The 12,127-nt window shown below is 48.7% G+C and overlaps 2 protein-coding genes across 2 annotated transcripts; both read left to right on the top strand.

Moving 5' to 3' along the window:
* The first annotated feature begins 330 nt into the window (after nt 1-330).
* Nucleotides 331-3,562, top strand: LOC148592948 (polycystin family receptor for egg jelly-like). Its single transcript, XM_088533039.1, has 2 exons — nt 331-2,502; nt 3,521-3,562. The coding sequence occupies exons 1-2, from the start codon at nt 331-333 to the stop codon at nt 3,560-3,562; spliced, it is 2,214 nt and encodes a 737-aa protein (XP_088389165.1).
* A 5,333-nt stretch (nt 3,563-8,895) lies between these two features.
* LOC148592947 (polycystin family receptor for egg jelly-like) lies at nt 8,896-12,127 on the top strand. The gene is made up of 2 exons (XM_088533038.1): nt 8,896-11,067; nt 12,086-12,127. The coding sequence occupies exons 1-2, from the start codon at nt 8,896-8,898 to the stop codon at nt 12,125-12,127; spliced, it is 2,214 nt and encodes a 737-aa protein (XP_088389164.1).

Here is a 12,127-nt window from a genome sequence, read left to right as displayed (position 1 = left end):
CTCGTCGTCTCCCTGAGCCCTCACAGACACGTCTCACAGAGACCGGGCATGGAGCACGGCATCTCCTGCTTATGGAGTAAGCCCATGAATCAGGGTTACCAGCCAGCCCCTGGAGCACAACTGCAGCCACAGCCCCCACTGCATTGCTCCTGCTACATCAACCCTGCCTGGGTGAAGAATACACCTTGCTGGTCTGGGCAGCTTGTGCTGCAGGCAACCCTCCTGCCTGGAAGAACGCCACCAGCCACAGCCTCCAGCTTCATTACAATGCAGTGCTCATCAGCTTCATGCTCTGCTCCTGGAGGCCTTCATCACAACTTGAGCATTGAGATGTGCGGGCAGGATATACGACTGCCAGGATTTGGCCCACACATTCACCCGACCCACGGCGGGGAGGCAGTAGAGCTGGGCTGGTGCGCACGCCTCCAGAGTGCAAAGTGGCAATACCGTTTTAGCAGCCACGGAAGCAACTCATCTGCCCTTCTTCCCAGCAACGATCATGAAGAGGCACTACCACCGTCTGCTTACCCAGGAGTCGAGGTGCAACCCACATGTGCAACCCACTCCAACTACGGTTCGACTGTACGCTACAGGCACCATGTGCTCCGTTTAGCTTCAGTCAGCATTGAGCAGATGCCGCACATCAGCTACAAGTGTTCTCTCAAAGTCGAGCTTAACTTACAGCGTGGTCTCAGGATCAGCTCCAAGCTCCTTAGTGTTCCTCACCAGCCCCTTCGCCTCTCCTCGAGTCTTCAGCCTCTTGCACTTAGGGCACTGGCCTACAGGCTGCAGGACACACAGGGTAGAGGAGGTTGCTTCAGTTCCTACAATTTTTTGACTTTCCAGAGCAACTTCTGTGCTGTACCTGCTCTTCCACAGCTTGGTGAGCTGCTAGTGGGGAGCATAGTTTTCCCTGGAGAAGTAGGAACTGGAATGGAAGCCAAAAACAGGGCTTTCCCTCTCACCAAAAAGGAAAATTGGAATGCTGCCGCTACTTCCTCTGCCATAATAATATGCAAGAATTGTTTTTATCCAAAGCTGGAAAAGGAGAATGATTCCAAATTGGCCAGCGATGCTGTGATTTCCGCTGTGCTTCAAGAATTTGACAAGAACCTTCTCCCTCGGATAGGTTATCCATCAGGAATTGCAAGAGCACTGCTGGAGCACAAAACACTTGTAAAAGGCACAGTGTCAAACATAGTCACTTTCAACATCACGTGGCTGGCAGCCAAAGTAATAGTGATGCCCAACACTGTGAATGTGGAAAAAGCTTTGGGAGCAGCCATAACTCAAAACCCTGTGCCCCTTTTAACAGTTGTGCTAATTTTTCTAGCCTACCTTGTTTTGGCCCTCTGGGCCATGACAAAAGACAAGGCTGACAAGGACACAGAGGACAAGAACCCCATTCTGCCAGACAAGGAGCCTTTTGATAAAGTGCACTTTGCGGTCACGTTGTACACAGGCAGTCGCTTAGGAGCTGGAACCACCGCAGATGTTTTTCTTCAACTCGTTGGGCAGGATGGCACAAGTGACGCCTTTTGCTTACGACACCCACATCTTCCGTCATTCCATCAGGGAAGCACCGATACATTTTTGCTAACTGCAGAGAAAGATCTGGGAGACATTTGTGCCTTAAGGGTCTGGCACAACAACAACGGGCCTTCTCCAAGCTGGTTCCTGAGCAGAGCAAAAGTTGAAAACGTGGACACCAACAAGACCTGGTTCTTTATTTGCCGCAAGTGGCTTGCGCTCAACAAGGATGACGGCTTACTCCAAAGGACATTCCTTGCCATGAGCCCAAAAGCACGTCTCGGCAGAATTGACTATTTTTTGATTAATCTTGAAGCAAAGCTGAGAGATGGTCACCTCTGGTTCTCAGTTTTTGCTCATCCTGGCACCGGCACTTTCAGCAGGCTCCAAAGGTTAACGTGCTGTTTGGCAATGTTACTACTGAACCTGCTTGTTAATTTTATGTTCTTTAGGGCTGACAAAAAGGAAGAATCCCCACTACCTGTGAGCGTTATGAGATCAATAGCATTAGCAGCCGAAAGGGCTTTGATTACGATACCTGTGCAGATGCTCCTCATTTCCTCATTTAGGTATTCCCAGAAGGAACGTTTTAATGCATTAGAAGGGGACAACATTCAGAGACAGAAGACTCCACAAAGCGCTGTCCCCTTGTTCTTTCGCAAGAGACCAGCATTAGTTTTTTGCCGGGGATGTGTCTGCCTCTCCTGGACATTAATTACAGTTGTAACGGGGCTGTCTTCATTTTTTATTGTCTTCTATGGCTTGTCTTATGGGCAAGAGACCTCACATCAGTGGCTTTTAGCATCTTCAGTCTCCTTTGCAAAGAACATCTTCTTTTTCCAACCGCTAAAAATCCTATTTTTCTCAGCCCTGAGTACACTCCTTCACAAATATTGTCAAAGTATTCCGTGGCCAACTCAGGAAAATTATTCTGACTTTAAGCCAGATAAAGCAATGGAGACGGAAGAGGAGGTGAGAGAGATGCACCGTAAACTTGTTCAAATCTTTCCCTTCACTTACATTGCACGTGAACGCCACACCAGACGCCGAGAAAGGAAAGATTATCTTAAGAATAGTTCCAGTATCATCCACTTAGGGTTGAAGTCAATATTATTACTTTTTGCTTTTTTAAAGGTCATAAGGTTTAAGAAGGGAGCAGCTATTGGGAAATTCAACTTATTTCATCCCATCAATTTCAGCCTCAGAGGAGACATCACTGACATTTGGGGCTCAGGGACAGAAAAATAAATGGGAAAAAGTGGTTTATCTGGTCATATGAGCAACGCGGGATATTGTATTCAGCACTCTGTGCTTTGTACTTTTCAAATAAATGCTCATCATTGTTTAACTTAATTAGTCATTCTTGCCTGAATTGATTAGTAAATTTTAAGGAGTTCTTAACACTCAGCCACTTGCTTTGGACTCTGTTCTGGTTTTCTCCCAAATTTTGGCCTTGTATCTACCTCAGTGGTACTTTCCCGTCATGGCAGCTGATACCTCTTTTACATAGACAATGACTGGAGAACAAGGCTATGAGGGGTAATCTGGCCTCTGGCAAAGAGGCCATGAGCGGATCTATGCTAAGCTAAACTAAGAGAGAGCTAAAAAAGGTGAGTGCTCTGAAAATGCTGATAAAACCTTTGCTCCTCAAAGCATAAGCAATAAAAGACGAGAGGATGATTTATTGTGCTTTGACCCGGCACAGTTAAATTAGGAGTTCTTAACACTAACAGCACATTTACATTTGTATGTGTGTGAAACTCATACAGTTTTTACTTTTGCAAGGCATCCATGTCAGCCTCTCCAATAGTATAAAGAGTGTAAAATGGCCTTTCCATAGAATGCTGCTTGCCCAAGAAAGCTCTAAGGGCACGTTAATGGAGGGATTTCTTTTACCCTCCAAGGCACAAAAGGCCATTACTGGAGTATCCCCGAACGCAAACAAACGTTTGATTCCGGTAACACTCTAACATCCTCTCTTACCTGGCAGTTCACAAAACCAAGCGCAAGTCAGTCAAGCCCAATGGCTTAACTGCTGCCATTCGGAGCAGCCACGGCTGCAGTGCAACTGCTCATCTTCCCCAGCACTATCCTTGTCTTAAACTTGCTTCTGCACCACACTCTTAGTCCAAAATAAAGCTGCCCAGCCTCCTTCTCCAAGGAAGCCCCTGCTCCCAGAGGGGAAATACAGAGACTCGCAGAAAAAAAGAAAAAAGCATAAAAGGAGAGCACACAGCAACATACCCTTACCTAGTGAAGGAGTGAACTCTCCAACGAGGATCAACCAGCACAGGAGAAAGAAGTGCAAAACCTGATTTCTTGTCCCGCTGCTCTTTTCCTGGGAAAAACAAAGTGCAAAGCCATTGATAAGTGGGACACCAGCACAATATCTTTTTAAAGATATCTCTTATCTATTTATTAAAAATTTGGAAAAAAAAAAAAAAGGACACATACATAGTCACAAGCCTTTTTGCAAGGCTTACTGGGCTTAAGTCCTCGGTTCTGGGCTTAAGTGGCATTGCTGTTGCTTTTCTTTCTGCCTCCTTCCAGAGAGGCAGTGACAGGATGCAGGCAGCAGCTCACGGAGGGAGTCTCTTCCCCAGTTGCTTTGTGGCGCAGGGAGGATATATTGGTTTCTTTGGGGAGCAGGGGAAGCATTTCTGGGCAGAGGTCGTAGGAGCTCATCAAAGGGCATGCTGCCAGTTTGAAAGCTCAGAGCTGGACTACAATTAGTATCTGTAACCCATCTCTGTCTCTTCTTTTTGGAAAGAGACAATAGGATTCTTATATTGCAGATCCAACCTGCCCTGCCCACTGGGATCAATCTGCAGTACCTGAGTTGGGATAGAAGGCATCGTTTTCCCTTCTTTTGTGATTTCGATGAAAAGGTACCCTAGGAGGGGGGACACTGTTTAAGTGAAAACTTCACTGGGGTTAGATGGTAAAATGTGACAAGAATTCCCTTGGGTTTTTTTTGTTTGTTTGTTTGTTTGTTTTGGGTGCACGTGCTAGAGATCTAGCATGACTTCCAAAGAGCTTCTGAAAAAATGTGCCAAGCTCTTGTGGACTTCACCTGCCTTTTTATAGCATCGCTCACCATGCCAAGACGCAAATTCAGGACTCCAAAGTCCACTGTTAGAATTGCCATAATGATCAAGTACTTGGGCTGAGAAGATGCCCTGGCTGCATGAACTGTAAGAAAGCCATACAAGACCAGTCCTGTCATGGCTGTCAAGGGATAAGCTTTGGCCTGGAAAGCTGGAGAAAAGGGAATCTCTCCATTCTCTAGAGTTCCATTGGGGCAGTGACTAATACGATGCAGTTCCAAAAGCCCTTTGTTAAAAGGGATGCAGGCGCCTTCCTATCCCTCTGTCATCAGGAGGTTTCTCATGCGCTTGCCAGGCTACTTCCCAAGAACTGACGGGCTAAATTGCCCAGCGGATGCCAAATTGCATGTTTCTCTAGCAAACCGAAAGCATTTCCTCTCTTTGCTGCTCTTTCTTGCATTACTCTCTTTCTCCAAACATGAGAGTGGCCCAAATTGTGGAGGCGACAGATTGTCCACTCTCAGCTCTGAAGGAGCTGACTTTGTATACAGACCCGCTATGCTTCAGCTAGCTGCACAGGCATGAAAACGTCAGCTCTCTTCACCCTCGAGCGGCAATCAAGCCAACAGGAACAAGGGCTCCAAACATTTCCCTCATATTTTACCTTTGTTCATAAATCTGTGCTCATCCGTTTGCTTGACAGACAAGAAAAGTGAAATGTGTGCCTTGCTGTCCACCAAGACCTACCTTCATGATACTGAACAAGAGAGTGATGCCCACTGTGCTTCTGACACTCTGCTAGCTCTCCATTTTACAGAGGAAACCAAGCTTTTGCCACAGGGAGACAACAGAGCTAAATAGAAAAGTCTGTGGCTCTGCTTCTGTGGCCTCTAGTCTGCGTGGTATTATACTGGTCCTTGGGAGCAGCTAAACAGTTTCTCAGTTGTAAATAACTTATTCTGTTCAAGGAGCTATGAAAAATGTTAAGAAAGGAATGTCTGATCCTATGATGTAGCAGGAACACACCATTTGCTTGCCCAGGGCTGCTGCTGGCACCAGCCATGGTGCATACAGTTGAGCGGAATTCAGGAGCAACTGTCTAGAGGTCATCTTGACCCTTTGCTACATCCCAATAATCTCAGGTCGTAACACAACCGCCCTGCGCTTCCATCTGTGCTTCCTACAATCTCCACACTTTCCAACAGCACAAAAGGTGCCAGCACAACAGCACATGCCATACATGCCCACTTTGTACGCAGCGACAGCAAAAAGATTCGTGCTGATCAAACCAACTCCCGCCCCTTTCCCCAAATGGCCTGTCACTCACCCATTGGCAAACACATCCAGTGCACATACATGGAGCTTCTCCAGCTCACTCAGTGCCTGTGATTTTGCCAGCATCATCATTCTTCTCACTGCACTATCCAGCTCTCTGTTGAGCCACACTGAACTTCCAGCGCCAAGCAGCTCCAATCCATTAGCGATGGCAAGTGCCATTGCTGCAGAAACCAGCGCATTAGAGCTTGCCAAGTAGAGCATTTACCTCTACATAAATTCCTGAAAGGGGCTTGTTTTGCCTGCTTCTTCGTTTGCTTGTTTGTTTGTTTCAAATGGGAACTGTCTTGTAGGTGAAAGCAGTCCCAGGCTTTAAGACATCATCCAGCAGTATCCAGGTGAAGAAGTAAAGGTTACACTTGGTAAAACTTGCATCTGCTGCTTTTAACTTGGAGAGACAGCCCTCACCATCTCCTAGGGTCTCCTTATTGCTCCAGGTTGCACCCTGTAACAGAGAAAGACAACTGCTAGAAAACAGACGATACTGAACTTCTTTGCATTCACACAAGCAAGGCAAATTCAAAAGAAAGCAAGTCAAAGGAGGAAAAGAGAAACTTTATTTTCAGGGAAGAGTTAACTTAGTAGGATGATGGAGATCCTGGCTTCCTTAAGGCATGAGTTTATGTAGTTTATGTCTAGTGGGGGATTTTCCAGTGTCGAGTAGGAAGAGCTGACTGGCTGGAGCTTTGCCCTGCAGATGGAGTATTTAGCATAGCTCTCTGAAAGAAGGCTATTTATTTATTTATTTATTGCTCTCTACTCACGGCTGGCCTTAGTGGCCATGTGGCAGCTGGCTTCTGAGGTATCCCCTTCTCGTCTCAGCCAGCCACTTCTTCTCACAAGCCTTGCATGAAGGTCACATGTGTGAGGCCACAAGCTTCTGGTTCCATTTAGCTGAAACATGCACGCACACATGCACGGGCCTTGCTGAAGCCTTCTTTCCTGAACAACCTGAAGTAAAAAAGCCCTGTCTCAAGCACTCACAAGCTGTATTTCTTGAGAGACGCTTGCAGAAGACAGAGACCCTGCCCAGACACTTTAGCCAGCTCTGGCCAAGGCCAAAGACTGGCCCTTTGCCCCTGCTTTAAGACAAGAGTTTACTAACAGGATCTGGTGCTTCTTTACCCAGAGCCGTGTCCCTTGTGGAGCCTCTGCTGGCTCTCAGGACCCTCTGCTTCTTCCAGGTCACTCTTTGCACACCTGCTATTGCTCAAGGGACTTTTCCAGAGCTCTGGAGCTCACCAACCTCTCATACTCCCCAAAGATTCCCCAGAACGTTGTTAAGCCTCCTGACCTACCTAACCTTTTCTTGTGGATGAGCGCGTGTCATGCTGACACCTCCTTGCACCTCTTGGTATTTCCTGAAGAAGGCCCTCATTAATAGAATTTTTTCCCAAATACAAATATTCTCTGGGTTGATTCCTAGCTTTGTTTGCTTGCTCGTTTTCGGCTTTGGTTTTTGTGTCTGTTTAACTGGTAAGATGACAGCAAACTCTGAGTCACCGCAGAGGAGGCTCCCGCTCCAAGTCGCGGCTCTCGCCGACTAATTCTCACGAACACGGACTCTCTCTGGCAGTGTTAAATGTGGAAAATGCCACAGGCTTGCGGTAGGAACTGCCAAGAAGGAAAGAAGGAGATACGTGTACAGGTACCTAAGAACATAAGCAGCAGAGTGGGAAGGGGAGAAGATGCTGCAGCAGGCACCATGGCTGCAAAGTGAGCGCTGACAAGGAGCAGAGCACCAGGGCCCAGGAGCCTCTGCGGAGCAAGCAGCGAGCGCGGGCAGAGCTGGACCAAGAGCAGGAGGCAGCGCAGAGCTCGCCCCAAAGGCACCCGGCCTGGGAGAGGCCTGTGAGGGGCTGGCAGGGGCCACCCGCGTGAGGGCCGCTCGCAGCCGCCACACAACACGGGCCGCCCTCGCGCCAGCGCCCGTTCTGTGGAGGGCAGCGGGCAGGGGCTCCGCGGCACTCGCAGCACATGGCCACAGCAGCCTCGGCTCGCATCGGCCTCCCTGTGAGGACCCGCTTAGCGGGAGGAGGACAGGCAGGGAGGAAGCACAAACCGCACAGGGTGCTAAAGGCCCCTGCCCGCCGTGCAGCGGCCCTCAGCCTGCAGTCCCTCAGGGGCACCATGACCCTGCTTTGCCAACTCCATCCGCCCAAGAGCGGCCCCACAGCACCTCCGCAGCATCCCCAACGCCTCCCGCCCCATGATGGGGGAGCCCCTGGGGGTCGCCGGTGGCCAGCCAGGGTCAGGGCCACCTGGGATGTGGGCAGAGCTGCAGCTTTGGGCAAGCTGGTTTCAGGGGGTGGTTTGTTCCAGAGCAGGGGGCAATAGAAGGAGCCGGGCGGCCCCCCCCACGCCTCAGAGGGGATGGGAAGCCCCATTGTTGGGTGTCGTCGCCAGGGGCCACCTGCTTCCTTGATGCCCTCGGGACCCAAGGTGCCCAGCGCAGGGCAAGCGGCCCTGAGGGCACCTCTGGAGCCCAGCGCGCCTGCTTCGTGCAGCAGCAGCACCAATGGCTCTCGGGCCACGGCTCTCCCTCGGCCAAGCGGTGGCGGCGCCAGCGCTGGCCCTTCTGCTCCTCTGGCTTCCCGGCGGCTGCCCTCCAGCCTTGCGGGATGCTGCTCCCCTTCTGCAACCCTCGTCCCTCCTCGTCGTCTCCCTGAGCCCTCACAGACACGTCTCACAGAGACCGGGCATGGAGCACGGCATCTCCTGCTTATGGAGTAAGCCCATGAATCAGGGTTACCAGCCAGCCCCTGGAGCACAACTGCAGCCACAGCCCCCACTGCATTGCTCCTGCTACATCAACCCTGCCTGGGTGAAGAATACACCTTGCTGGTCTGGGCAGCTTGTGCTGCAGGCAACCCTCCTGCCTGGAAGAACGCCACCAGCCACAGCCTCCAGCTTCATTACAATGCAGTGCTCATCAGCTTCATGCTCTGCTCCTGGAGGCCTTCATCACAACTTGAGCATTGAGATGTGCGGGCAGGATATACGACTGCCAGGATTTGGCCCACACATTCACCCGACCCACGGCGGGGAGGCAGTAGAGCTGGGCTGGTGTGCACGCCTCCAGAGTGCAAAGTGGCAATACCGTTTTAGCAGCCACGGAAGCAACTCATCTGCCCTTCTTCCCAGCAACGATCATGAAGAGGCACTACCACCGTCTGCTTACCCAGGAGTCGAGGTGCAACCCACATGTGCAACCCACTCCAACTACGGTTCGACTGTACGCTACAGGCACCATGTGCTCCGTTTAGCTTCAGTCAGCATTGAGCAGATGCCGCACATCAGCTACAAGTGTTCTCTCAAAGTCGAGCTTAACTTACAGCCTGGTCTCAGGATCAGCTCCAAGCTCCTTAGTGTTCCTCACCAGCCCCTTCGCCTCTCCTCGAGTCTTCAGCCTCTTGCACTTAGGGCACTGGCCTACAGGCTGCAGGACACACAGGGTAGAGGAGGTTGCTTCAGTTCCTACAATTTTTTGACTTTCCAGAGCAACTTCTGTGCTGTACCTGCTCTTCCACAGCTTGGTGAGATGCTAGTGGCGAGCATAGTTTTCCCTGGAGAAGTAGGAACTGGAATGGAAGCCAAAAACAGGGCTTTCCCTCTCACCAAAAAGGAAAATTGGAATGCTGCCGCTACTTCCTCTGCCATAATAATATGCAAGAATTGTTTTTATCCAAAGCTGGAAAAGGAGAATGATTCCAAATTGGCCAGCGATGCTGTGATTTCCACTGTGCTTCAAGAATTTGACAAGAACCTTCTCCCTCGGATAGGTTATCCATCAGGAATTGCAAGAGCACTGCTGGGGCACAAAACACTTGTAAAAGGCACAGTGTCAAACATAGTCACTTTCAACATCACGTGGCTGGCAGCCAAAGTAATAGTGATGCCCAACGCTGTGAATGTGGAAAAAGCTTTGGGAGCAGCCATAACTCAAAACCCTGTGCCCCTTTTAACAGTTGTGCTAATTTTTCTAGCCTACCTTGTTTTGGCCCTCTGGGCCATGACAAAAGACAAGGCTGACAAGGACACAGAGGACAAGAACCCCATTCTGCCAGACAAGGAGCCTTTTGATAAAGTGCACTTTGCGGTCACGTTGTACACAGGCAGTCGCTTAGGAGCCGGAACCACCGCAGATGTTTTTCTTCAACTCGTTGGGCAGGATGGCACAAGTGACGCCTTTTGCTTACGACACCCACATCTTCCGTCATTCCATCAGGGAAGCACCGATACATTTTTGCTAACTGCAGAGAAAGATTTGGGAGATATTTGTGCCTTAAGGGTCTGGCACAACAACAACGGGCCTTCTCCAAGCTGGTTCCTGAGCAGAGCGAAAGTTGAAAACGTGGACACCAACAAGACCTGGTTCTTTATTTGCCGCAAGTGGCTTGCGCTCAACAAGGATGACGGCTTACTCCAAAGGACATTCCTTGCCATGAGCCCCAAAGCACGTCTCGGCAGAATTGACTACTTTTTGATTAATCTTGAAGCAAAGCTGAGAGATGTTCACCTCTGGTTCTCAGTTTTTGCTCATCCTGGCACCGGCACTTTCAGCAGGCTCCAAAGGTTAACGTGCTGTTTGGCAATGTTACTACTGAACCTGCTTGTTAATTTTATGTTCTTTAGGGCTGACAAAAAGGAAGAATCCCCACTACCTGTGAGCGTTATGAGATCAATAGCATTAGCAGCCGAAAGGGCTTTGATTACGATACCTGTGCAGATGCTCCTCATTTCCTCATTTAGGTATTCCCAGAAGGAACGTTTTAATGCATTAGAAGGGGACAACATTCAGAGACAGAAGACTCCACAAAGCGCTGTCCCCTTGTTCTTTCGCAAGAGACCAGCATTAGTTTTTTGCCGGGGATGTGTCTGCCTCTCCTGGACATTAATTACAGTTGTAACGGGGCTGTCTTCATTTTTTATTGTCTTCTATGGCTTGTCTTATGGGCAAGAGACCTCACATCAGTGGCTTTTAGCATCTTCAGTCTCCTTTGCAAAGAACATCTTCTTTTTCCAACCGCTAAAAATCCTATTTTTCTCAGCCCTGAGTACACTCCTTCACAAATATTGTCAAAGTATTCCGTGGCCAACTCAGGAAAATTATTCTGACTTTAAGCCAGATAAAGCAATGGAGACGGAAGAGGAGGTGAGAGAGATGCACCGTAAACTTGTTCAAATCTTTCCCTTCACTTACATTGCACGTGAACGCCACACCAGACGCCGAGAAAGGAAAGATTATCTTAAGAATAGTTCCAGTATCATCCACTTAGGGTTGAAGTCAATATTATTACTTTTTGCTTTTTTAAAGGTCATAAGGTTTAAGAAGGGAGCAGCTATTGGGAAATTCAACTTATTTCATCCCATCAATTTCAGCCTCAGAGGAGACATCACTGACATTTGGGGCTCAGGGACAGAAAAATAAATGGGAAAAAGTGGTTTATCTGGTCATATGAGCAACGCGGGATATTGTATTCAGCACTCTGTGCTTTGTACTTTTCAAATAAATGCTCATCATTGTTTAACTTAATTAGTCATTCTTGCCTGAATTGATTAGTAAATTTTAAGGAGTTCTTAACACTCAGCCACTTGCTTTGGACTCTGTTCTGGTTTTCTCCCAAATTTTGGCCTTGTATCTACCTCAGTGGTACTTTCCCGTCATGGCAGCTGATACCTCTTTTACATAGACAATGACTGGAGAACAAGGCTATGAGGGGTAATCTGGCCTCTGGCAAAGAGGCCATGAGCGGATCTATGCTAAGCTAAACTAAGAGAGAGCTAAAAAAGGTGAGTGCTCTGAAAATGCTGATAAAACCTTTGCTCCTCAAAGCATAAGCAATAAAAGACGAGAGGATGATTTATTGTGCTTTGACCCGGCACAGTTAAATTAGGAGTTCTTAACACTAACAGCACATTTACATTTGTATGTGTGTGAAACTCATACAGTTTTTACTTTTGCAAGGCATCCATGTCAGCCTCTCCAATAGTATAAAGAGTGTAAAATGGCCTTTCCATAGAATGCTGCTTGCCCAAGAAAGCTCTAAGGGCACGTTAATGGAGGGATTTCTTTTACCCTCCAAGGCACAAAAGGCCATTACTGGAGTATCCCCGAACGCAAACAAACGTTTGATTCCGGTAACACTCTAACATCCTCTCTTACCTGGCAGTTCACAAAACCAAGCGCAAGTCAGTCAAGCCCAATGGCTTAA

This window comes from Tinamus guttatus, unplaced genomic scaffold, assembly GCF_059628265.1.
Source record: "Tinamus guttatus ecotype Peru unplaced genomic scaffold, ASM5962826v1 Tinamus_guttatus_pri_ptg000475l, whole genome shotgun sequence".
Classification (NCBI taxonomy): Eukaryota; Metazoa; Chordata; class Aves; order Tinamiformes; family Tinamidae; genus Tinamus; species Tinamus guttatus.
This window is presented reverse-complemented; position numbering and strand designations above follow the sequence as displayed.

Bases quoted from the DNA above. Each gene is read 5' to 3' on its own strand.
- LOC148592948 (XM_088533039.1), top strand. From the start codon at position 331: ATGTGCGGGCAGGATATACGACTGCCAGGATTTGGCCCACACATTCAC. The intron at 2,503-3,520 runs GTGAGAGAGATG...CTTACCTGGCAG, and splicing joins CAATGGAGACGGAAGAGGAG to TTCACAAAACCAAGCGCAAG.
- LOC148592947 (XM_088533038.1), top strand. From the start codon at position 8,896: ATGTGCGGGCAGGATATACGACTGCCAGGATTTGGCCCACACATTCAC. The intron at 11,068-12,085 runs GTGAGAGAGATG...CTTACCTGGCAG, and splicing joins CAATGGAGACGGAAGAGGAG to TTCACAAAACCAAGCGCAAG.